This window comes from Eptesicus fuscus, chromosome 19 (assembly GCF_027574615.1).
Source record: "Eptesicus fuscus isolate TK198812 chromosome 19, DD_ASM_mEF_20220401, whole genome shotgun sequence".
NCBI classification, from domain to species: Eukaryota; Metazoa; Chordata; class Mammalia; order Chiroptera; family Vespertilionidae; genus Eptesicus; species Eptesicus fuscus.
The window spans coordinates 51,156,207-51,180,174 of record NC_072491.1 but is presented as its reverse complement, the minus strand read 5'-3'; the positions used below and the strand labels follow the sequence as shown (position 1 = coordinate 51,180,174).

The following is a 23,968-nucleotide window of genomic DNA, read 5'->3' as shown; positions in this document are numbered from 1 at the left end:
AGAGGAAGGGGCTCCCTCTCGCGCACGGGAAGCGCGGGGCCGCGGCGCCAGGCGGCTCTGAGCGCACGGGGGACCGTGTGGCCTTTGTTCTTCTGAAATTCCACCGAGGCTCCTGGACGAGCTTTTCCTGGGCTCCAGGTGCGTTTTGTTGAAGGAAGAGTGCTTTCCCAAAGCTGCCCTGGAGGCAAGGGCGGGTGGCCCTGTGGCCGCAGCCACACCCCTCACTCCAGGAGGCGCTGGCAGGCCTTCTTCCAGCGGCAGGCCATGCACCACAGTCCCGGTGGCCGCGACCTGGTGGCTGTGACCTGATGGCCATGACCCAGTGGCTGCGACCTGATGGCTGAACCCCTCAGTCCAGGAAGCGCTGGCACGCCTTCTTCCAGCGGCAGGCCATGCACCACAGTCCCGGTGGCCATGACCTGGTGGCCATGACCCAGTGGCTGCGAGCTGATGGCTGAGCCCCTCAGTCCAGGAAGCGCTGGCACGCCTTCTTCCAGCGGCAGGCGGTGCACCACAGGTCCCGGTTCTCCATGCCGTACACCTTCCGGCACTTCTTGCCCTCTCCCCGAGGCTTCCTGCAGAAGGGAGGGGGCGTGGTCAGCGGGAGGAACTCAAGGGGCACTGCTCGGAGGGCTGGACACCCTTCGGAAGATGGAGAAAAGCCAGGAAACAGCAGGGCTCTCTGCGGGTCAGGCCTTCCCGTGTGCTGGGGGGCTCCGTGGCCACTGCCCAGGGCTGTTACTCGTGGCTGCCCGCATCCCTAAGATCCTATTTGCCCGCTTGCGGACATGACATTGGCCATCTGCAGAGCACCGAGGCAAACACGTACAGAGAAATGCCAGCAGAGAGCATTCCTCTTCTGAGGTTGGAAAGAGGTACTTTCAAGTGCTCTCCTGTTTCTCAAGTGTGTGGCATCCTGGTTAAGGGGCTCCTGGCTCTGGGCAGAAAGTCTACCCTGTGGTGCATTCACTACAGGGGTCAGTGCACCGGGCGCTGGGTGACCCAGGCGTCCCCTCGGCTGTTCTGTAGGAGAAGTGACTGTGAACTGTCACAACAACAAGGCAACGCCTTTTCACTCAGTGAATGGACGGGGGAACCCTGGGGACAAAAGAAAGGGCGAATCACCCACTACGGGGACATTTCACGGGAGACCCTGTCTCTGGTTTCTCTGTTTCTCGCGGTTCTTCTGCGTCTCAGTTACTCCCTGGAGGCGAGGCGTGTGGGCATCCTACCTCAGGCCGACCGGCCCCCTGGGCGGGGAGGACAAGACCGCGTGGCCGTGCTGCCGCTGCTCTCCTGCGCCCCCGGGGTGGTGGTGTGTCGGCGACACCTGGAAGGACAGGAGGACAGAGCTGACGGCCAGGTTCTCCGTGCCGCCCCTTTGGGAGCCTCTGCGGTGCGGGCAGTGGTCCCCGATCGTCAGACGTGGAGGTGAAGTGCCCGTCACAGAGACCACGCGTTAGAATGGATGGATGGGGTGGTGCTCACGGCAGAAGGTAAACGCCCCTCCCTCAGAAAGACCAGCAGCAATGCCTGCCACCCCCTGCCGGCTTCGCCTTGGGCGTCCCACTTGGCCCTGGGTCACATGTTTTCTTTTGAATCATGTTTTAATATCTATTGCCAGTCCGAGCCTCATGGTCTCCCTTTTTAAGGAAGAGAAAAGCTAGTCAGCGGCCACGACACCACGTGGGGCTCGGCCTCTGTGACCTGCAGAAGGGGTCCAGCCGGCCCTGGGCCTCGGCTCCCAGGATGCCAGCGCCCTGCCCCTGCTCCTGCTCCACGCCTGGCAACAATGTGGGCCCTCTCCCCACCCGTGTCCATCCATGAAGCCCAGCCAAGCACTCTTTTGTCCATTTCTCCCAACAGTCTCCACTTTTCCATTTTCACTGGTTTTATCTCGTAACGGTTTCTAAGTTCTATTGTGGGGCATGTTTATAAAGTGTGTAAGGCTGCCTGGTGCAGTTTCTAAACAGATGGAGCTATTGGGTGATAGGCTTGTAATCTGTCTGCTCATTCGGCGGAGGCCCAGAAGCTGACCGGGCAGGGAGAGACCAGGATCACAAACTACAGCCCGCTAGTTTCTCCCGCCGGCTGAGGGGAGCTGGTCCCACGAGTCACTCCCAATAGGGGGGCTCACGTTCCCTGAGACACGTCACAGGTGCCGCGATGGCGCGTGCTCCACCATGGCAGTGCCAGGCTGTGCTCATCGCGGCGACTCTGCTGGGCTGCGCTGGAGGTGAGGGCGCTGCTTAACAGGCCGTGGCTGGCGCGAGGGCACAGTGCAGCCCCGGAGCCGGGTCAGGAGCCTGCGTCTCAGCCTCGCACCAGGGCAGAAGCAGCGGGTTGTGGAAGTTAAAGACCCTTGTCTTGGTTTTAACCTTTTATACTATTTCTCTTTCCAGGTGTGAAAAACAAAACCAGCGAAACCGTGAACCAGCACGTAGGACAGCATCAGGCCTGGGCCTCGGGGCCGGCCCCAGGACAGCAGGCTGGTCGGCTCCTAATGCTTGCCCGGGCTTTTTATAATCTGAATGTTTGTGTTTCCCCAGATGCGTATGTTGAAACCCCAATTCCCATGCCTGGGAGGTGGCCTTTAAGGAAGTAATTAAGGCTAAACGAGGCCCAAAGGGTAGAGCCCTGGTCCTCTAGGATTGGTGTCCTTTTAAGAAGAGACACCTGCCCGGCCGGCGTGGCTCAGTGGTTGAGGGTCAACCTATGAACCAGGAGGTCACGGTTTGATAGCCAGTCAGGGCACATGCTGGGTTTCGGGCTTGATTCCCAGTGGGGGGTGTGCTGGAGGCAGCCAATCAATGATTCTCTCTCATCGATAATTCTCTCTCAGTCTCTCTTCCTCTCTGAAATCAATAAAAAATATATATTTTTTAAAAAGAAGAGACACCAAACCTCTCATTTCTCCCCAAACCCTTTAAGAGAAAAGGCCGTGCGAGGACACAGCGAGAAGGGGCCCTCACCAGTAAGAGGCCCTCGCCAGGAGCGAATTGGCCAGCACCTCGGTCTGGGACTTCCAGCTTCCAGAACCATGAGAACATAATTTCAGCTGGTAAAAGCCCCCTCCCTGCCCTCCCCATCTATGGCATTCTGTTAGTGCCATCTGAGTAGACTTGTGTCATGAAAAGACAGAAAGAGGAATGGAGATAATAAGAAGAAAAGGCGAGTCACTTGGGGAAAAACAGGTCAAAGAAAGCTGTCATTAATAAAGATCCTCTCCCCACCCCTGTGTCTGTCAATGAAGGTCCTCTCCCCGCCACCGTGTCCATTCATGAAGGTCCTCTCCCCATCCGTGTCCATTCATGAAGGTCCTCTCCCCATCCGTGTCCATTCATGAAGGTCCTCTCCCCACCCGTGTCCATTCATGAAGGGCCTCTCCCCATCCGTGTCCATTCATGAAGGTCCTCTCCCCACCTGTGTCTATCAATGAAGGTCCTCTTCCCACCCCTGTGTCTGTCAATGAAGGTCCTCTCCCCACCCCCGTGTCCATTCATGAGAGCCTCTCCCCACCTGTGTCTGTCAATGAAGGTCCTCTCCCCGCCACCGTGTCCATTCATGAAGGTCCTCTCCCCACCCCGTGTCTATCAATGAAGGTCCTCTCCCCACCCCCGTGTCCATTCATGAAGGTCCTCTACCTACCCTGTGTCTATCAATGAAGGTCCTCCCCACCCCCGTGTCCATTCATGAAGGTCCTCTCCCCACCTGTGTCTGTCAATGAAGGTCTTCTCCTCACCCATGTCCATTCATGAAGGTCCTCTCCCCACCTGTGTCTGTCAATGAAGGTCCTCTCCTCACCCATGTCCATTCATGAAGGTCCTCTCCCCACCTGTGTCTGTCAATGAAGGTCCTCTCCCCGCCACCGTGTCCATTCATGAAGGTCCTCTACCCACCCCTGTGTCTATCAATGAAGGGCCTCTCCCCACCTGTGTCCATTCATGAAGGGCCTCTCCCCACCCATGTCCATTCATGAAGGTCCTCTCCCCACCTGTGTCCATTCATGAAGGTCCTCTCCCCCGCCACCGTGTCCATTCATGAAGGTCCTCTCCCCATCCATGTCCATTCATGAAGGTCCTCTCCCCACCCCTGTGTCCATTCATGAAGGTCCTCTCCCCACCTGTGTCTGTCAATGAAGGTCCTCTCCTCACCCATGTCCATTCATGAAGGTCCTCTCCCCACCTGTGTCTGTCAATGAAGGTCCTCTCCCCGCCACCGTGTCCATTCATGAAGGTCCTCTACCCACCCCTGTGTCTATCAATGAAGGGCCTCTCCCCACCTGTGTCCATTCATGAAGGGCCTCTCCCCATCCATGTCCATTCATGAAGGTCCTCTCCCCACCTGTGTCCATTCATGAAGGTCCTCTCCTCACCTGTGTCCATTCATGAAGGGCCTCTCCCCATCCATGTCCATTCATGAAGGTCCTCTCCCCACCTGTGTCCATTCATGAAGGGCCTCTCCCCATCCGTGTCCATTCATGAAGGTCCTCTCCCCACCTGTGTCCATTCATGAAGGTCCTCTACCCACCCTGTGTCTATCAATGAAGGTCCTCTCCTCACCCATGTCCATTCATGAAGGTCCTCTCCCCACCTGTGTCTGTCAATGAAGGTCCTCCCCCTGTCCCTCGTGTCTATTCATGAAGGGCCTCTCCCCATCCGTGTCCATTTATGAAGATCCTCTCTCTACCCCCTTGTCCATTCATAAGGTCCTCTCCCCACCCCCTTGTCCATTCATGAAGGGCCTCTCCCCACCCCTGTGTAAGACGTGGAGGAACTCGGGAGAGCATATCCCTCAGAGTTATCTCTGTACTTCAGAAGGAAGTGCTTTAATCGGAGGGGCAAAGGGGGGGGGGAAGAGGGACATCTGCAATACTCTAACAATAAAATCCTATATAATAAAAGGCTAATATGCAAATTGACCGAATGGTAAAACGACTGGTAGCTATGACGTGCACTGACCACCAGGGGCAGACGCTCAACACAGGAGCTGCCCCCTGGTGGTCAGTGTGCTCCCACAGGGAGAGCGCCGCTCAGCCAGAAGCCGGGCTCATGGCTGGAGAGCACAGTGGCGGTGGCAGGAGCCTATCCTGCCCCCACAGCAGCGCTAAGGATGTCCGAATGACGACTTAGGCCCGCTCCCCATGGACATCTCCTGAGGGCTCCTGGACTATGAGAGGGTGTAGGTTGGGCTGAGGGATCGCCTTCCCCCCACCTGCCGAGTTCACCAATTTCATGCACTGGGCCTCCAGTAAATAAATAAAACGTAGGGGGAAATTCCATTTGAAAGTGGTCTGGACTGGGCAGTTCCATCTACATGCTATGCATGGTTTTACACAAGCTGAACAAGAGGGTATCTGCCCTTGAAAATCGTCCTCAAGTCAAAGACAAGATGGACAGATGAGCATAACAGGTCTCCGGAATTCCATCGCGGTAGCGGCCTTTCCAGGTTAGGAGGGTTGTTGCGAGTGTGACACAGAGACACTCTGGGCCCTTTTAGTGTCTAACAAAAACAGAGTCACCAATAGGACTGATTGCTAACCTCGACACCCACCTTAGCAGATCACGGTTCTTGCCAGAAAGGACTCTAACACCTGATGTCTAAGTCATTTTCTCCCACCTGCTCGCTCGTCCCTGGTGGCCGTCCGGCCTCTCAGAGCCATCGCGGACTCTCAGAGTGACCAGCAGTGCTCACCCTTCCATAAATAAGGCAGCTTTCAGGATTACTCCAGATCCACACTATTGTTTAAACGTGGAATCCAGGGGCATTTTCTGGAAGCCACAAATTCCCAAACTGTTGCCAGCAGTTTGCTTTTTATCCTTGGCTAGTCCTCCAGAGATTCAATACATATTCATCTTAGTATTTGCTGGCAACCTCTGGGAGTTTCCAGGGGTTGGTAATAAGAATCTTTTGGGAGGTCCTTGGGGAGAGAGGTGGAAAGGAGAAAATAACATGAATATCCATTATCATAAGCTACTCTCTGGATCTTACTAGGAGGCAGAGACCGCTGTGAGCGCCAGTGGTATGGGGGTCTATGGATGCTCTGTATAACCTATAAAGACCCAATATATATTTTATTTGTTTATTTATTATTTTTTAAAAATATATTTTTATTGATTTTAGAGAGGAAGGGGAAGGGAGAGACCGAAACATCAATGATGAGACAGAATCACTGATCGGCTGCCTCCTATTGGGGATCGAGCCTGCAACCTAGGTATGTGCCCTTGACCGGAATCGAACCTGGGACTCTTCAGTCTGCAGGCCGACGCTCTATCCATTGAGCCAAACGAGCAAGGGCCCAATATATTTTTAAGTGAATGCTTAGGAATCAGGTTAATTCATGGCAATTTATCAGACAGGAATCATATAATATGTCAAATCAATTCTTATATACTGCTTAAACCTGATGGCATATTTTAGCACTCATTTATTTTCAAATTACACATCCATATGGATGGATTATTCAGGCTTTGGGTGCAAAAAGTGACTTTAATTTTTTATTTTTTTTGAACCATCAAGATGACATACCAGCAAACAATAATTTTGAAGTCATAAATATTATGAATGTATTCATAATGATAAATGCCATTTATGTACAAGGTGTTTTTTTAATGCTCAGGATCTGAGCTCAGAGATGATTTTATAAAGCCTTTTGGAAACATGTAAATATCCCACCAACAAAAAACCTTGATCTACCTCTGACATGTTTATCAACAGCTGAAACGCTCTTCTATCTGACAGAGCGGCCGGCCTGTCGGAGCCACAGAAGCCTTGCTCAGGAGTTTACAAAATCCACGCAAGAAGCAGGGGCTTCCAGCTTTCTGGTCTATGTTTTTCTGTTGCACGTGTGTAAATGTGTTCTCTAACTTACGTGTGTAAATGTGTTCTCTAACTTACGTGTGTAAATGTGTTCTCTATCTTACGTGTGTAAATGTGCTCTCTAACTTACATGTCGTCAGCTTGTTCTCTATCTTACGTGTGTAAATGTGTTCTCTAACTTACGTGTCTAAATGTGTTCTCTAACTTACATGTCTACAGCTTGTTCTCTATCTTACGTGTGTAAATGTGTTCTCTAACTTACGTGTGTAAATGTGTTCTCTAACTTACGTGTATAAATGTGTTCTCTAACTTACGTGTGTAAATGTGTTCTCTATCTTACGTGTGTAAATGTGTTCTCTAACTTACGTGTGTAAATGTGTTCTCTAACTTACGTGTGTAAATGTGTTCTCTAACTTACATGTCTACAGCTTGTTCTCTAACTTACGTGTGTAAATGTGTTCTCTAACTTACGTGTCTACAGCTTGTTCTCTAACTTCACGTTTGGCTTTTTGTATTTTACTCACTGGAATGCCTGTGAAGGTAACTGGAGGAGACTGCCAGGAGACACTGAAGCTGCTGCCATTGGGGGTGAACTTGGCCGATCCTGGGATGGTCACGGGGGGCGTGGCCTGTTACGGAGCAAACAGAGATGGTCACGGGGCGTGGCACGGTACAGAGAACACTAAGAAAGGTTTCTCCTCAATCTTAGCTGTCATTTACCAACGCGGGCCTCAGAAATGATCTCAGCTGTATTAATAATTAGACTAATTATCTGATAGGAAGAGATGAAACATGGTCAAAGAGAGTAGTGGAAAGAATCTATCTAATGTATCTAAGGAGATGGTTTTTGACTAGTGATTTCTGAATTTTACGACAGCTGTGAGATATAATTTCTCACTATCAAATTTGGAAATAAACACTTTTATACAGGGGCGGTGGGGCGTAATTGGTACAACATTTGGGAGGGTAATTAGGCAATATATATTTAAACATTTTTAGAATTCTGTATATTAGCTATTCTACTGCTAGAATTCATTCTAAGGAATGGATACAAGGATGTTCATTGTATTATATTTTAAAACATTGGAAACACAAATATCTAGTAATGGGTAAATGGGTAAATAAATCATGATATACCAACTGAGCCATTACAAATGATGTTGTTGAAGAATACTCAATGACATGCAAAGACATTCATGAGCCCTGGCCCATGTGACTAAGCAGTTATAGCATCTGCATGGAAGGGTCTCGAGTTCAACTCGAGGTCAAGGCCACATACCTGGGTTACAGGTTCGCTTCTGGGCCCTGGTCTGGGTGCATGCGGGAGGCAACCAATCAATGTAGCTCTCTTACACTGATGTTTCTTCCTCTCTCCCTCTCTCTCCTCTCCCTTCCCCTCCCCCCGGCTTCTACTCTTTCTAAAAATCAATGGAAAAAATATCCTTGGGTGAGGATTTAACAGAAAAACACCACATTCATGATGTATTCAGTGGAAAAAAAACAAAGCATAGTAAAAACAGTACTACAATACTATTATTATTATATGTATACGTATATGTATTAGTTTTTTATACATATACACATAGGAGAAAGTCTTGAAAGACATACCAAAAATATTAACCAAGAGGCTTTCTTGTCATTGGGATTAAGGATACATTTTCTCTCTCTGCTTTGGTTTTTAGCATTTTCTATGCTGAACATTTATAATATCTACAGACAGAGAAATCCCAAATATTATGAATACAGGGTTCAGGAAGATCAAGTATGTGTTCCAACCCACTTTACAGATTAACAAAATAATTTCATTAAGTTGGTTCAAGCTCATGCTTTTGGACCTAAATGCCATCATGAACAAAGGAATGAGTTACTCTTTTGACCCACATAACGAGTCAGGAGTAAAACGTATTGCACATCTAATCTAATCATTTGCTCTAGCCCATTGCTCTTGAGCTTCAGTCTGCTAAATAAGTGGTTTAGCTTTGCGAAGGATCAGTGCAGTTGTGATGGCGGTGGCTTTGTGTGGCACACGGAAGCATTTGGGCAATGCTTAGCAGCAGCATCCTGTTCAGGCTGCATCCTCCGACTCAGTCATTACTCTTTTGTGACTTCAAAGGGAAAAAAGCTACCGGCACAGAGATGTTCATAGTAGTTATTAATGAAGAAACTGGGTAGACTAGTACCTAACAATAAGAGAACACTGGAGACAATTTGGTTGAACTTCCTGATGAAAATGAACTCAGCTACGGGGTTACTGTGTGGGATGCTGCTTTTCTATTCCTAGGTCAGAGCGCACTGCTTTAGGTCAGGGGCAAAGTGTCACCCGGGGTCGTGCGCGGCACCTGGTAAGCGTGGTCGGTGTGCACGAGGTAGAGGGTGGTCGGGGCCGAGCGGCTCAAGGGCGTCATCAGTTTCGTCTCGGCTTTGGCACCAGGGCTCTCTGTTCTGCTTGGATCCGGGATGGGGAAGGGGGGAGCTGAGGCCAGGGACGGGGGCGGAGCCGGGGCCAGGCTGCCCGGCCCGTCTGCCGCGGCGTCTGTGTTGAGCTTGATCTCCGTGTAGTAGAAGTCCTCTTCACCGTCGCTGTAGTCAGAGTCCCCAGCACGCCTGAGGCAAAGCACAGCAAACGGTCAGACGGTGCCTCGCCCGCAGGCTGTGCCCTCTGTCGGGGATGCTCCTCCTTCTCGTGTCTGCCTGGAAAACGCTCACTCATCCTGCAACACCCAACTGGCCACTGCCAGGGAAGACCTCCCGACCTCTTAGAGGACTTGATTCAAACAATCAACCGAGCAATTACTTATCCAACAATGATGTGAGGATCTGCTCTGTGTAGGCACTCTCCTAGGGTCTCATGGTATCATGGGGACCAAGTCGTGGGTGGATTCTGCCCTGATGGAAGTTACAGCTAGTGGGAGAGGCAGACAAGGGAGCCACAAATAAACAGGTATTTAATGCATCGGGGAGAAATGAATCCCGGAACGAAAAACTAAGCGGCATAGGAGTGCCCGTAGCAGGTCAGTGAAGGGGGTGTATTTTAAACTGAGCTCAGGGGAGGTGATGTGAACAAGACCTGGATGAGGTGAGGGGAACCGAAGCCTGGCCACGGGAAGAATACACAGTGAGGAGCAGTAGGGCCGGGTGGGGTGGGGGTGCTTGGTGTCTTCCGCCAAGGGCAGAGGGGAGGGCGGAGGCAGGGTCAGAGGGCTCTGCAGTCGCAGGAACGCTCTGAATGTGACGGAAGCCTCGGAGGCTTTGAGGAGTCTCAGTGTTTTTGTTTCTTCTTTTTTTTACATTTTGAAATTGTCATTTTATTTATTTTTATTTTTTAATTTATCTTATTGTTGAAAGTATTTCAGATGTCCCCCTTTCCTCCCCCATTGACCCTGGCCCCCAGGCCTTCACCACACTATTGTCTGTGTCTATGGGTATGCGTACATGCAGGTAAGGTCTTTGGTTACCACCCCCACCCCCACCCCCGAGATTAAAGGGATCGCTCAATATGGACGACCCCGATCAGCCCCGACAGTGGGAGGGGAGGGGAGTGACGAGAACCCGGGCTGGGATGTATGCTGATTATCGGGATAAGGACTTCACTCCTCAATGTGCCCCCTGGCGGGGTTCATTTATTTAATTCGCGTTATTAAATTACTTCGCACATTTCTGTAAGTTTTTTCCTCTGCTGCCTCCTGCCAACATTCTCTAGGGCTTTGCTGTCCACAACCAACACCCAATGTCCCACTGTCCTATCGTCACGGCATTCAGCTCAGGGTCTGAGGCAAAGGCGGTCCTCTCCCCAGTGAACCCCGGGGTCCTGGGGGTGCCGGTAGAGCACAGAGCACCAAGGGAGCCCGGGAAGCAATGAACTTCGCCACCGTGAGGGCACCCGGAGCTCAAAGAGAACGGCTGGCGCCACCTACTCTGCAGGCTCCAACGGGCGGGCGGGCACGGCTTCTGCCCGGCGCTGGACAGGGTGCGATTCTCCGGGCAGGTGGGCTTGACAACAGACCCCCTACATCCTGAGTGTGGCTTCGGGAGGTTCTCTCCGGACCTTTAAAGATGCTGAGCTATTCCCGTCGAGGTCGTCCTGACATGAGGTCAGGGAGACATGCCCGACTTCCTCCCTGGCATTCTCAGGAGCAGGACTGGGCGGCTGCCCAGAGGGTGCAGGGTGACCCTGAGCCACGCCCACTGGGTGACCTGCACACTGTGCTCTGGGAGGGATGGGCTACGTCGCAGACATCAGCCCCATGATGGGGAGGAGGTCCCTTCTCCTCCCCACCCACGCAGGTCAGCAAAATCCCGCTAGAGCCCTGGCTATTTCCTTCTTGTACCGCTGCTGGGGTGCTGCACGCCCCCCATTGGTGCCTTGCTGGGCAGAGCGACGGCAGTGTCCATCTCTCATCTTGTGGAGAGGACTCCTCTGGCCCAGGCACCGGGGGCTCGGCAAGTGTCTGGGTTTGCCGTCCGCACCCCGGTCAGCACGTGCAGCTTCTCAAGGGCCCCCTTCAGTCCCAGGTCCCTGGACAGGAGGGGCCCAGAGCCCCCAGGCCAAGACGGGGACCACCGCTGCCCGGGAGGGGCCTCACCGACGGGCCCCAAGCTTTGGTGTATCTTTCCTGAGGAAGGTTTTCATAAAACACAAGGGAAACATGGTGACAGGTGGCCAGAGATCACGGCCACAGCAAGAGCAGCTCTGATGGGCACAGTGGTGCCTTGACCCTTTTCAGGCTCCAAGTCACGAATACTCTCCATCAGGAAAAAAAAGTACATTTACATTTACAGACATCCTCAGGGGGGTGCTACCCTGCCCTGGTGTTGTATTTTTACACATGGCTCTCACCACGTTTTATTTTTGACCTTCACATGTGACCCCTGCAGGGCTGACTGTATTGTTAACCTCATCTTCAGAGGGAACCGGGGCGCAGAGCAGTCACTAGCACCCCTCAGTGCAGTGCAACTTGCGGTAAAGGCCTCTGTTATCTGCCCCGCTCCTCCCCCCCCCCCCCCCCCCCCCCGTGCCCAGGCCCTTCCTGCACTCAGCCTGGGCACTTCTGAGGCACAGGTGCTGGCTGGGGCCCGAGGGCGGGCGGCCCGGCGGCACGGAGCCCGCGCCCAGCGGGAGGGAGGGGCCTCACCCGAGGTGGACGCCGCGGATGTGCTTCTGGATCCCGGCCGCGGTGCTCAGCACCTTCCCGCAGTTCTTCCAGAGGCACTTGAACATCACCTTCATGGAGTTCTGCAGAGGGGAGAGGGCGGGAGAGTAAAGGGAAATGAGCCTGCCAATGCTGTCGGCCCAACACGCTGCGTCCTTCCTCTTCACTGGAAGCTCATCCCGACCTCACAGCACGAGTGGGCAGATCCCACGCCCGCGAGGAGGCTCTCTGCCTACGTCTCAACGAGGAAGCTGTGCTGCTCAAATCTACCTCCACCTGCTGTGCCCGAGGTTGACCTCGTGTGTCCGTGGCCCTGCCCGTGGTCTCCGGCTGGGCCTGGCCCCGGCAGGCAGGAGGCCATGGACTCCCAGTCCCTTTCTGCCTGGCCAGCTGGGCGTGGCTGCCTTCCTCCTCCGAAAACCACCTCTTCCGTTGTTATTTCAGAGTTTTGGTAACTTTATGGGTTCTGGAAACTCCTCTCTTTACTTGTCCCTTCAGGCTTAGGGGTGGTGAGGGCCTTGCCCTATAGTTAGCTCTTGGGATCCTGGGCTACCACCCCACCCCAACCCTGTCTACACCTTTGCAAAGAGCCCCTTCAAACTCTTTTTAAATTTTTAAACAAAGTTATTGATTTGAGAGAGAGAGGAAAGGAGAGGAGAGAGAGAGTTCCTGCTCCACTGTCCATACATGAATTGGTTGATTCTTGTATGTGCCCCAGCCCAGCAATCGAATCCACCACCTTGGTGTGTTGGGACAACGCTCTCACCACCTGAGCCACCTGGCCAGGGCCGCCCAGCTCTGTTTGCCCGCTGAGCACATCACCCACTTCCGGCCAGGACCTGGCGGGTGCGGGAAAAGTAGGGTATGAAGGAATATGAGCGCCGTGATCTTTTTGGGGGTGGTATGAGATGCAAACACACGTCTTCCTGCGTGGTGAAGTGCTGGGGAGGGGCCGCTTATTCAGACATGAGTTTCCAAATACAAAAATCACCCTGTTTTTAATGTTAAAAAGGTATTTCTTTGTAAGTGGAGGTCCCCCTATAATATTTGCAGGACTAACTTTGGAGAATAAGCACATCAGTGGATGAGCTCAACTTTAATGGAATCAGCGGTCTCTGTTCATAGGCGAGGCGTTCCGCGTCACCAGGAGGCCCCTTGCCAATGTCCCGACTACACCCACGGAACAATCCTCCCGTGCAACAGAGCCACTCATTTAAAAAATAAAAATAAAAATATTTTAACTGATTTCAGAGAGGGCAAGATAGAAACATCAATGATGAGAGAGAATCATCGATAAGCTGCCTCCTGCATGCCTCTCACTGGGAGCCCACAACCCGGGTATGTGCCCTTGACTGGAATCGAACCCAAGACCCTTCAGTCTGCAAGCTGATGCTCTATCCACTGAGCAAAACCGGCCAGGGCCAGAGAGCCACTCTTACACGGCAGGAAAGCAAGCCTTGCAGGAGACCGGAGACAATGCTTACCATGGCCCAGCCCGCCCCACGGGCCCCAGCTCTGCCAGGGCAGCCAACCAAGCCCAGCTGCAGGCACAAGCGCAGCCGCCGATCTGACCAGGACCATCTGCGCTCGAACCCTGGCTTCTCCTGGCAGCTGCACCGACATTCACGAGGCTGAAGGCCCTGTGGGCCAGGCCACATGGGCTGGGACCGCCCCTGTGCCCACAGGCGTGCCTGGTCTGACACGGCCACGCCCGGGGCAGCCGGCTGGGGGGGGACCGGCAGGCCCTGCAGACCCACCAGCTCGGGCTGTACCCGGGACCGGGGGGGAGGGGTCTCCGTCCCTGACACTGCCGTGTGGGCTGAGGCGCCAGGCTGCCTCGCTCTCTCCCCTGAAGCCTCCGTCTGGTGTGAGCTGTCACCCATGCGGGATTCCTGGAGTGGCTTCCACTTCCCGACAGAACCCCGGCTAACACACAGGCCTGGCAAAGGCCAAGGTCCCTCCAGTTCCCAGGGGGTGGGCCCACCTGCATCCTGACGGTCCAGACTCATCCCTGGGCCAGTCCGCTCAGAGCTGCCAGGTTCACCCGCACCGGGCCCATCCCCAGGTGCCTTTCCCTCAGGTGTGTGTACATGGTGATGAGGGTGTGTGTGCGTGTGTGTACGTGTGAACATGTGTGCTGGGGCAGAGGCTCGGACAGGAGGACCCGGGCTCGGAGGAAGGAGCACAGGTGAGCTCACGGCACCGTCCTCAGCGGCTCGGGCAGGAGGCCCTCACTGTGGGCAGAGGCTCAGTGACCGCCCTCTCCTTTCTCCTCCGGCTCTGGCTGGCGGGCGGTCATCACCGGACACCGACCAGGAGGGTCGGAGCTGCCTTCTTGGCAGCCGTCTGGTCCTGCCTGACGGGCCCATTCCCGGGGCAGTGGGTTTTCCTGCCCACGCGCTGCACTCAGCGGGCCTTAGGAGCGCAGTCAGCCGACAGGTGCTCGCTCGTGTCCAGGCCTCGCCGTCTCTCCCACTTCAGAGCGAGTCCTGCTTTCCGGGTGTGAAGACTGAGCGTGATTCGCTCACTGATTGCTCCTGAGCAGTCGGCAGTTAACGTGGCTCTCTTCCCTGACTCCAGGACCTCCCGAGTGCACGGTGAAGTGGCCACGGCCACGACGCCTGCGAGGGGGGTGGAAGGAAGCGCCAGGCTCAGCGTCGTCGTCAGACCAGGGATGCACCTCCCCTTTGTGAGGGGCCTGACGTGTCATTACCACGTGTCCGCTCCGCGGGCGGGTTTCAGGGCCTACAGTGACCTGTCTACGCATGGTCACTGGATCTTCATGCTGTCCCGGGCGAGGGTGGTAACTGCCGTTTGCTTGTGTTGCAGATGAAGAAGCCGATGGTCAGAGAAGGGAGATGATTGTCTGAAGTTTGCAGGGTAGCAAAGCTGAGCTGAGCCTGGGGCTCCTGTGACTTCTGATCAGGGCCCCTTCCTGTCCCACGGCTCGAGCTCTCTCCCCACGCTTTTTGCCCACGGGCCACAGTCGCTGCCTAGGCACAGCACGTACACGAGTGAACAAGCGAGACAGAAGCGCCGAGAAACAAGGCCCCGATCGCGCACGACGCACCGGATTCTGTCCAGTTCAAGAACCAAGTGCTACTTATTCTCAGCTCATTAAGCTGCTTTCAGCAGGGCACTGCGCAAGCACGGGTCCCTGCGCTGAGTCCCGGCCACCACGCCGCCACCTCTGATGGCAGCCGGGGACACACACTCATGACCCCGGAGAAAGCCCGCGCAGCCTGACGCACCAGGATGGCCCTTCAGTCCCCACCGCTGTCCGGAGTCCACCGACTGGTCAGGCGAACACGGATGCCCAGCCCCTGCCGCTGGCTGGTGCGGAGCAGCACCTTCATGGCCGCCTCCGGAAGGCGGGAGCTCCTTACTCCCGGCTCTCTGGGTAGCGAGCCCGCAGCCTCCACAGCGGCACATGCAGCGGATGGAGCGGAGACGGAGGGAAGGGCAGGGCTGGGTCAATGCCGGCTGCGAGTTTTCCTCTTCGAAATAAATCGGGGGAAGAGGTTGCATGGCAGTCCTCAGGGTTTTGCTTTGGGTTTTTGTTTGTGAATAGTGACTCCTAATGAAGCTTCTGAGAACAACTTAAAGGACCGACATGTACAGCAGCAGCCTCACATGGACATGGCCATCAAAACCAACGTGAAAAGGTACTCGAGATGTAGCAGCAGATGGCTTCATCCTACAAAGGGAAACCCTTTTGGAAAATTGTGAGCGGCCATGACAGTGTAAATACACACACAGAGGAAGGAAGGAATAGGAGCTTCAGGTTCGGGTCTGGCCCTTCTTCCATCCTCAGGACAGGGCAAGCTCACCGTCGAATCTCCCCGATCCTCCATGGCCTCATATCAAGTTGGGAGAATGATGCCTACCGGCTCTGGCAGGTTTGCTCAGTGGTTAGAGTGTCGGCCCTCGCACCGAAGGGTCTTGGGTTCAATTCCCAGTCAAGGGCACGTACCTGGGTTGCAGGTTCCGCAGCCCTGGTCGGGGCGCATGTGGGAGGCAACCAACTGATGTGTCTTTCTCACATCAATGTTTCTCTCTCTCTCTCCCTCCATTCCACTCTCTCTAGAAATCAATGGAAAAAACATTCTCTGGTGAGAATGAAAAAAATAAATAAATGAGGTACTTACCAGACAGGACAGCTGTGAAGATTAAATAAATGTGTTATCAATGTATTAAATCAATTTATTAGAGCCCCTTTTTTCAGTTTTAGTTTAGCAAACCTACAGTTTTTGGTCTGTAAGTACATACATGCGTTTATGTGTCAGCTTTCTTCTTTTTTTTTTTATCCTCACCTGAGGACATGCTTAGAGAAACATCGATGTGAGAGAGAAACAGCTATCAGTTGCCTTCCGAATGCTCCCTGATAGGGGATCAAACCCCTACCCCAGGCATGTGCCCTGACTGGGAATGGAACCAGCAACCTTCAGTGCATGGGAGGAGCTCACCAACCTGGCCGGGCTGGGCCAGCTTTCTGCATGTGTCACAGCCGCTTTTATAAAAATAAGATGCAAAAATTCTTCCAATATGTTTTTGAAGCAGAAAATAGGAAAGGGTGTTTGTCTTTATTTTACAGGTGAAAAAATGGAGTCCCAGGAAGAGAGTGAGGTGGGCACCAACCCAAGCCTGACATGCACTTTTGTAGCTTCCAAACCCTGGTCAACGCTGGGCACCTCTGTCCACGCGGCACCAGGCGGCAGAGGGTGCGAGCTCACACTGGCTGGCTCTGCCCTGATCAGGCCCTGGGTGTCTGCTGAACCCTCAAAGAAGGAGCGGGAGGAGAGGCTGACCTTTCTCTTCCTGGGGATGGGCTCGTCGAAGAGCAGGCTGCCGGCCTCGGCCTCGTCGATGCCGTCGTCGGGCGCGGGGCTGCGGAAGGGCTTGGCGCAGTCGGCGGACAGGGGCGGCGACGGTGTGGATGGGTTGGACTGGTCGCTGGGGGCGCTCCAGCTCCAGTAGCCGCTGCTGCAGCTGCTGGACGGGGCACCGCCCTCCTTCCAGGATCCGCTCATGTTCTCTGCGAGCCAGACAACCAGCGTCAGTGCGGCGGGGTGCAGGGGCTGGGGACGCGGACACAGGGCGGGCCTGGACCCTACTAAGCACATGCAGCCCCCCCCACCCCCAGAAATGTGCAACAGCTGGGGGTGCACGATGCATGCCTCGGGAAAAGAGGTGCATTACCCTTTATAAACACTGAGCTATTTTAACCACACGACCGGCTTCCCTAACAGCTTTCTGATGTGGGTGGCTTTGGGCACGTCGTGCCTTGGGATGACAGTGGGGGGGCATGGAAACAAGAAAGGAAAAGATGGCCTTGTTCACTAAGTCGGGGCGCTCCGGGTTTACTGGTGTTTCTAAGAGGGAAATCATTTGCAATATTGTCCCTCTCCCCACCCCGTATTTCTCACGGGTCTGAGACCTTTGGAATAGGTTTACGGAAAAAGTGAGTCCCGGATGTAAGAGTCTAAGAGAAAGAATGATTTCCGGATAGTTACCCAAGGCCACTGACACGATGAGAAGGAACAGTGCCTTGCATTTGTTGTTTTCCATCTCACAAAACTCACTCACACAGTCCTGTGCGTTCTCACAACATCTGTCTCTCGGAGCAAGGACTCCATGTGGGTTTTACAGACGAGGACCTGAGGCACAGGGAGTCGTGACTCGCCACGTAGCCAGGAGTGGACCAGGCCCAAACCCTGGTCTACCAGTTGGCTTCTCTCTCCTTCAGGGCATGGGTCTCGTGTAGTAGGAATCCTCCTCTCTTTCCAACCACACTGAGATCAGAGGAGAATTTATGCGCAACGTTTACTGATACGATGGCTGTTGAGTTCTTCTTTGCACTTGTGGGGAAACAGGAAGTGTTTGCTGAGGTGAGAGATCTTTGTCCAGTTAGAATGCCTTGGGAGGCTCCTTAGAGACCTGACCTTCTTTTTGGATAATTTCTCCTCCATATTTATGTGCATTCGTGGGAAAATGACTATCTTCACCCAATCACAGATTTCCAGCATATTCCTCAACCGTGTCAAGCACAACGTTCAGTTAGAGGAATGAAGTTTTTATTTTATTTTATTTTTTAAAATATATTTTATTGATTTTTTACAGAGAGAAAGGGAGAGGGATAGGGAGTTAGAAACATCGATGGGAGAGAAACAGCGATCAGCTGCCTCCTGCACACCTCCCACAGGGGATGTGCCCGCAACCAAGGTACATGCCCCTGACTGGAATCGAACCCGGGACCTTTCAGTCCGCAGGCCGACGCTCTATCCACCGAGCCAAACCAGTTAGGGCTGAAGTTTTAAGTTGAAATCGTGGAAGAAAGTTACCCATCTCATTAAGGCAAGGCTCTACCCAATCAAGTGGCCATTTCTGCAGGATCAAGCCTTTCTGGTACCAACAAAACCAAATTAGCATCTCACTCCCTGCAGTCCACCGACAGTGCTCACCCGAGAGCCTCTCTGAATGAGACAGCTGCGTTCTGCAGGTCCTTTGGGGGGCCTCCGGGGGCATGCCCGGTGGGACACACTCCTTGGCAGGCTCAGGAGGCTTATGATACAGCACAGCACAGCTCGTAAAGTAAGTGTGTGGTGCCAGCGGGTGATCAGGGTAAGTGACTACGCAGATCGGGGGAGGTGATTGGGGCCTGGATTGATTTTGAAAAGCAACAACTTATTTTGAAAAGCAGTGTGTCGCATTGCCTCATGTCAATGCCCAAAGTTCAGTTGCTGACTTGGGAATGACATTTCCTTTAAGAAACACTATTCAATGAGAAGGACAATATGACATAGAAATGAATTTTTCAGAAAAAGTCAGAACCAATTGGAGATACATACACTGAGTGGCCAGATTATTATGATCTCTGAACGCATAATAACCTGGCCACTCAGTGTATATTTATATATATATGAGGCCCGGGTGCATGAATCATGCATGGGTGGGGTCCGGCCAGCCTGGCCAGGGGGAGGGGACGTGGGTGGTTGGCCAGCCAGCCTGCTGGTCGAACTCCTGGTCGAGGGGACAATTTGCATATTAGCCTTTTATTAGATAGAATATACACTGAGTGGCCAGATTATAGTGCGTTCAGAGATCATCATAATCTGGCCACTCAGTGTGATGGCCGTGTCTCCTTCCCTGACGCACGCATTTGGTAAAATGCACACAGGCCTTGCTGGAAGCTCACCCTCTTTGCAGATCCACTTCCTGACAAAATGATCCTTTCTGGGCACAAAAAGAATCACAATAGTTTAAAAAAATTCACTGATAGACAATAATTCTGGACATAAATTAACCAACACCTTCATTATCATTAACTGCTTTCCCTGCCTGTTGCAGACTTAATGAGCTAGCAGACAATTTGGGATTACAAACTGGGTAGTTATTTTTTGAAATCATAACGAACAGTGAATTCCTTTCTGTATAACTATGCTAATAACGGTTTGCATTGCAGAAGCAAACGGTTTATTTTGATTCTAACCTTTCAAGACAAAGGAGCATTAAAAATGTCCTCAATTAAAGAAGAATGCATGTAAAATACCGATTGCGTTAAAATGTACTTTCTTCTCTGAGGAGTCTATGACATTCTGTAGTTCCTTTTTTTTTTTTCTTTTCTGTAAAACAATGAGAATCTACAATTTATTTGCATTTGGTGGCCCAGCTTGGGACAAGCACTTGTCTGTAACCTTGAGGAATCTTTTCTCTATGAACTCTTCAACCTTTTATGCAACTCCTTTCCCCTGGGATTAGTGTGGGGGTGTCTTCAGTTTTGCCTTCTCTGCAGTCTTCCTCAGGGGCCTCGCCACACTGAGCAGCGGGAGCCGGGAGGCCGGTTAGAGGCCCGGCAGAGAGGGTGTCCCTCAGCAGCAATGCCAGGCTCCCTCCCAGCACCTCCCCGCTCCGTGGGCTGCGGTGGCAACACCTCGTGCGGTGGTCGTGACGGGGTGGGGCACTACTGTGGACGGTATGGATTTGACTTCCCGGCACCTCAGTCTTTCTTCGCACCGGCAACTGGAGTGGAGTGCGTTTTGGTGAGGACTCACTGGATGTTCAACAAATGTATTTTCACATCTGGTGCTTGCCTCCAACTTATGTGTGGGCCATAGCTCAGTCTCCTAACTGGCCAGGCTGGCTTTTGAGAGAAGGGGTCCCCTTGCAGTAATTTCCACTCCGGGGTCTCATGTTCATTTCAGCCCACTCCCGCCCCGCTGGTCCACCGTGCGCTCTTGCCAGAAATCAGTGCCTTCGTCTGGATGCGGAACTCAGCCTGTTTCATGCCTGAGCTTCTGAAGCATCAGACGTCTGTCCTTGAACATTGCTTTTCCCTCGGCTCCCAGGAGCCCACATTCTCCCCCTCTCCTCACCGCTGGTCCCCCTCAGGCTCTTCCCTCTGGGTCCCCAAAGTGAGGGCGGGCCTCACCCCACCTCTCAGTCCCCTCCCAGTCTTCGCTCCCCGTCTCCACACGACTCCTGGTGGTCTCACCTACCCTCATGGCTTCTGCACGGCAGCCCAGACCTCCCCAGCCGCTGCCCTAGAATGAGCCTCAGTACTGCCCATGACACACGCTTCCTCCTGGGCCTGCCATCGTCTTCAGGGACCCCAGCTCCTGCCCAAACACTCACTGACAGACGTGCTCCCTCAGCTTACTGGTATGTGTGGACCATCTCAGGGCAGGCCTCCGTGCTGAGGCCCCCGACTGCCCGGAGGGCATCCTGGCACTCCTCCTCCTCCATCCCTTTTGTCCATCACCACGTCCTGTTGACTCCTCCTTCCTCCCATTTCTCGGTTAATGTCCTATCCGTCCCCTCTGGGACCACCAAGGTTCAGGACAGCCGTAGGGTTTGTTGTTGCTGCTGTTTCTTTTTGTTTTTGTCTGTAAGCCCAGCTGTAACTGTCCAGTGCCGAAGCCACGTCGTAGCTCTCCTGTGGCCTCAGACTAACGTCCGTGCTCCTGGCCAGGCCTCCGTCACCGCCCACTGCTCTCCTGATTCCTCACAGTGAGTGAGTGGGCCCTCAGCAGCCATGACTAAGATGGCAGACCCGGGATTGGGCGGGTCTTGGAGGATGCAGGGGAGAATTTCAGCTTTGCTATTTACAAGTCAATTAATCCCATGTGCCTCAGGCAACTCATCTGTAAAATAGCGATGATGACAGCCACAGGGCTGTGAGAATGACGTGAGATAGAGGGAGCAAGGGCTCAGGAAGTGCTGCCCTGGACGAGGCTGTGACTGAGAGCCTTTCCCCACGAGACGGAGCACTGCACGGGAATATGGGTGTTTCTCGCCACGACACACCCACACCATCTAGCACAGCACCTACTAAGTACACACTGAGCGATGAACGGACTGACTCATGCTATTTGACTGAGGAGTCTGGGCTAATGCCTTTGCAAACGTCTTCAGAGTTCTTTGACCCAACTACCTCTCCTGTGGAACAGAAACGATGCTGGGAAAGAGCTCCATTTACCTGGGGAAGGGACAGGGCGCTGCGGGCAGGTGCCCTGGACACGGGATGTGCGGGGAGCGGGTGGAGGGCTGACTGTGGCGTCTCTGGGAAGATGAGGAAGCTGGCCCTGGGGTCTCCATTTCTCCCACATTGCCCCTGCTCCTGCTCGCGGTGAGGCTCAATCGCTCATTTCATTTGACAGGAATGAGACCCCCCCAAAGGGGGGCTGTGCTCATGGTGCCCTCCCTACGCCCATCCCGCCCGCGCTCCCCTCACCCCCAGCTCACCAGTCGGCCGCACAGGAGGGCTTCGAACCAAAGGGCTCGTGGACAGGCTGGTGAGTACCATTGCTGCTGTCACCTTGTCCATGTCCAGTTCCTCCGAGGATTTCCTGGAAAACAGGGAGGGCCACTGTCAGGGGTGCTCGCTCTGCATGGACTAGGAGCCTGCCGCCTGCCATCACAGACGGGAGAGGCGGGAGGCGCGCCCCGCGAGCACTCTGCAGGGGGGACAGGACGGAGCAGCGATTCCGAGTGGCGGAGTGAAGACTGCCATCACTCACGGAGACGGACACGCACCGAGACGGACAGGTCACGCTGGCTCGTGAATTTTGGCCGGTTAACCCCACATAAAGGCTCATACGACCATGGCCGTTGTGGACAGCAGTCAGCTTACCTGGGCTGGTTTCCATAAAGGAGTTGATATGGAAAATGCATGCAGTACACCGGCGTCAGATAACCGGCACCGCCTCCCGGCACGAGCATTCCCGAGGGGCACGCGGGGGTGGACGCCATGTGGGCAGTGGGTGGTCACACTGACAAACGCGGCTTTCATCCCAGCCGCGCCGGCTGGCTCGTAAAAGCAATGAAGTAGCAGAGAAAAGTCAAATTGTTCCCGGTCCTGGGGGTGGGGCTGCTCAGTTAATTTCACGACAAACTTATGAGAAGTTTAGGATTTGGCTCTCCAGCGTGCACCAGGACGCTCAAGCACAAAGCACAGCTGCTCGTCCCGTCCTAGCGGGGAACTGGCCATCTCCGTCTGTAGTTCTCCTCAAAGCTCCTTGCTCTCTTTCTTGGAAAACTGTTCTAGTCCAAGACTAATTCCTTTTTCCAGAGACTGGCAATGAAAGATGCTTCCAGAAGGTGAGTTTGCGGGCACACAGCGAAGTGTACTCTGCAGAGGTTCTCAGGACAACCTGGCACAGCGGGGAAAGCTGCTCGGTCCCACGGCACACCCTGGGAAGGCCACAGCACCACAGGTCACGAGGCCTTGGACTTGGGAGCAAAGGTGAGGCCAGTTTCCTGCAGAAACGGGAGCAGCGCGGAAAGGACGAGAGCACCTTCAGGTCACTGATGCTCACGGCCCCCACCCCCCGCCCCATGCAGGCGTGTGGGTGTCACGAGGGCCTCCCAGGAGAAGGGCTTGCTGGACACACTGCGTCCGCTGGCTGCCCCAGAGCCCAGCCGTCACCATGGCTCCTCACGCGGTGGGGACAGGCGCAGGCCACGGTCATCTGTCCCAGACGGAATTACTGCAGCTGCTGGCTGCTCTTTCCCACTCCGTCTTCTTTTTAACAAAAGGGCTGAAGGCCGGGATCAGGGGCCCGGGAGCTGGGCGCTGGGCAATGGCAGGTCCCCAGTTCCTACAGGGACACACTCTGCGGCCACACTTTTTTCTAGTCCTTGGTTTCAGGGACCTCCATTTTCCTCCTGTAATCTGCCTTGTATCGTTTTAAATTTTTCACATCTAAGGTCTGTTTTAGAGGTTTAGTTGATAATTAACTTAAAAGCTGGTCTATGTGTTTTTTTTAATATGGAGATCAATAGCGGAAGTGTCACTATAAAATATGCATTTTTTGCATTGCCAAGGTCTGCCACGACCTTTCAACACCATGATCAGAAAGCAGGTTCCCAATGAAGAGCAAAAAGCAGAACAGACGTCAGCATCATCGGCGTTTTGTGTTTGGCCACCCTTAGTTTCCCGTGGGCACGGGAGGTCACGAGGACGCCCCACGGCCGCTGCTCGCCCTCGGCGAGCCTGTGGTCTCGGGCAGTGTATCACGCCGCCTGGGACACGGTGGCGCGGCCCTGGGCTGAGTTGTGTTTCTGTGTGTTTTTTTTTGAAAATATATTTTATTAATTTTTACAGAGAGGAAGGGAGAAGGATAGAGAGTTAGAAACATCGATCAGCTGCCTCCTGTACATCCCCCACTGGGGATGTGCCCGCAACCAAGGTACATGCCCTTGACCTGAATCGAACCTGGGACCCTTGAGTCCGCAGGCCGACGCTCTATCCACTGAGCCAAACCGGTTAGGGCTTGTTTCTGTTTTTTTTTTTTATCCTTGTTTATCTCTTTTGGTACATTGCTATCTAATTACTGATTAATTGGTTCTGCAAATGCAAATCCTTGTAATTAAATGTGAAGAGATGATGCGCCCCGTGGGACTTGTTACACTTAGAGAAAACATTGCTGAAGCCGACTGGTAGACGTGGGGCTGTTGGAGGAAAAGACCACTCGCCAGGTGATGCTGAGAGTTTTCTCTGA

The 23,968-nt window shown here is 53.5% G+C and overlaps 1 protein-coding gene across 2 annotated transcripts in view; it reads right to left on the bottom strand.

Moving 5' to 3' along the window:
* Positions 1 to 463: 463 nt before the first annotated feature.
* Positions 464 to 23,968, bottom strand: part of ZNF704 (zinc finger protein 704) — a 123,883-nt gene continuing 100,378 nt past the window's right edge. For both annotated transcript variants that reach the window (XM_054708505.1, XM_054708506.1), the window contains 7 exons: positions 21,711 to 21,814; positions 16,778 to 17,004; positions 11,952 to 12,052; positions 9,159 to 9,423; positions 7,344 to 7,448; positions 1,233 to 1,330; positions 464 to 575 (listed from right to left, as the gene is read on the bottom strand). In XM_054708505.1, the coding sequence (XP_054564480.1) occupies positions 464 to 575; positions 1,233 to 1,330; positions 7,344 to 7,448; positions 9,159 to 9,423; positions 11,952 to 12,052; positions 16,778 to 17,004; positions 21,711 to 21,814 (1,012 nt within the window). The remainder of the gene's footprint in view (positions 576 to 1,232; positions 1,331 to 7,343; positions 7,449 to 9,158; positions 9,424 to 11,951; positions 12,053 to 16,777; positions 17,005 to 21,710; positions 21,815 to 23,968) is intronic.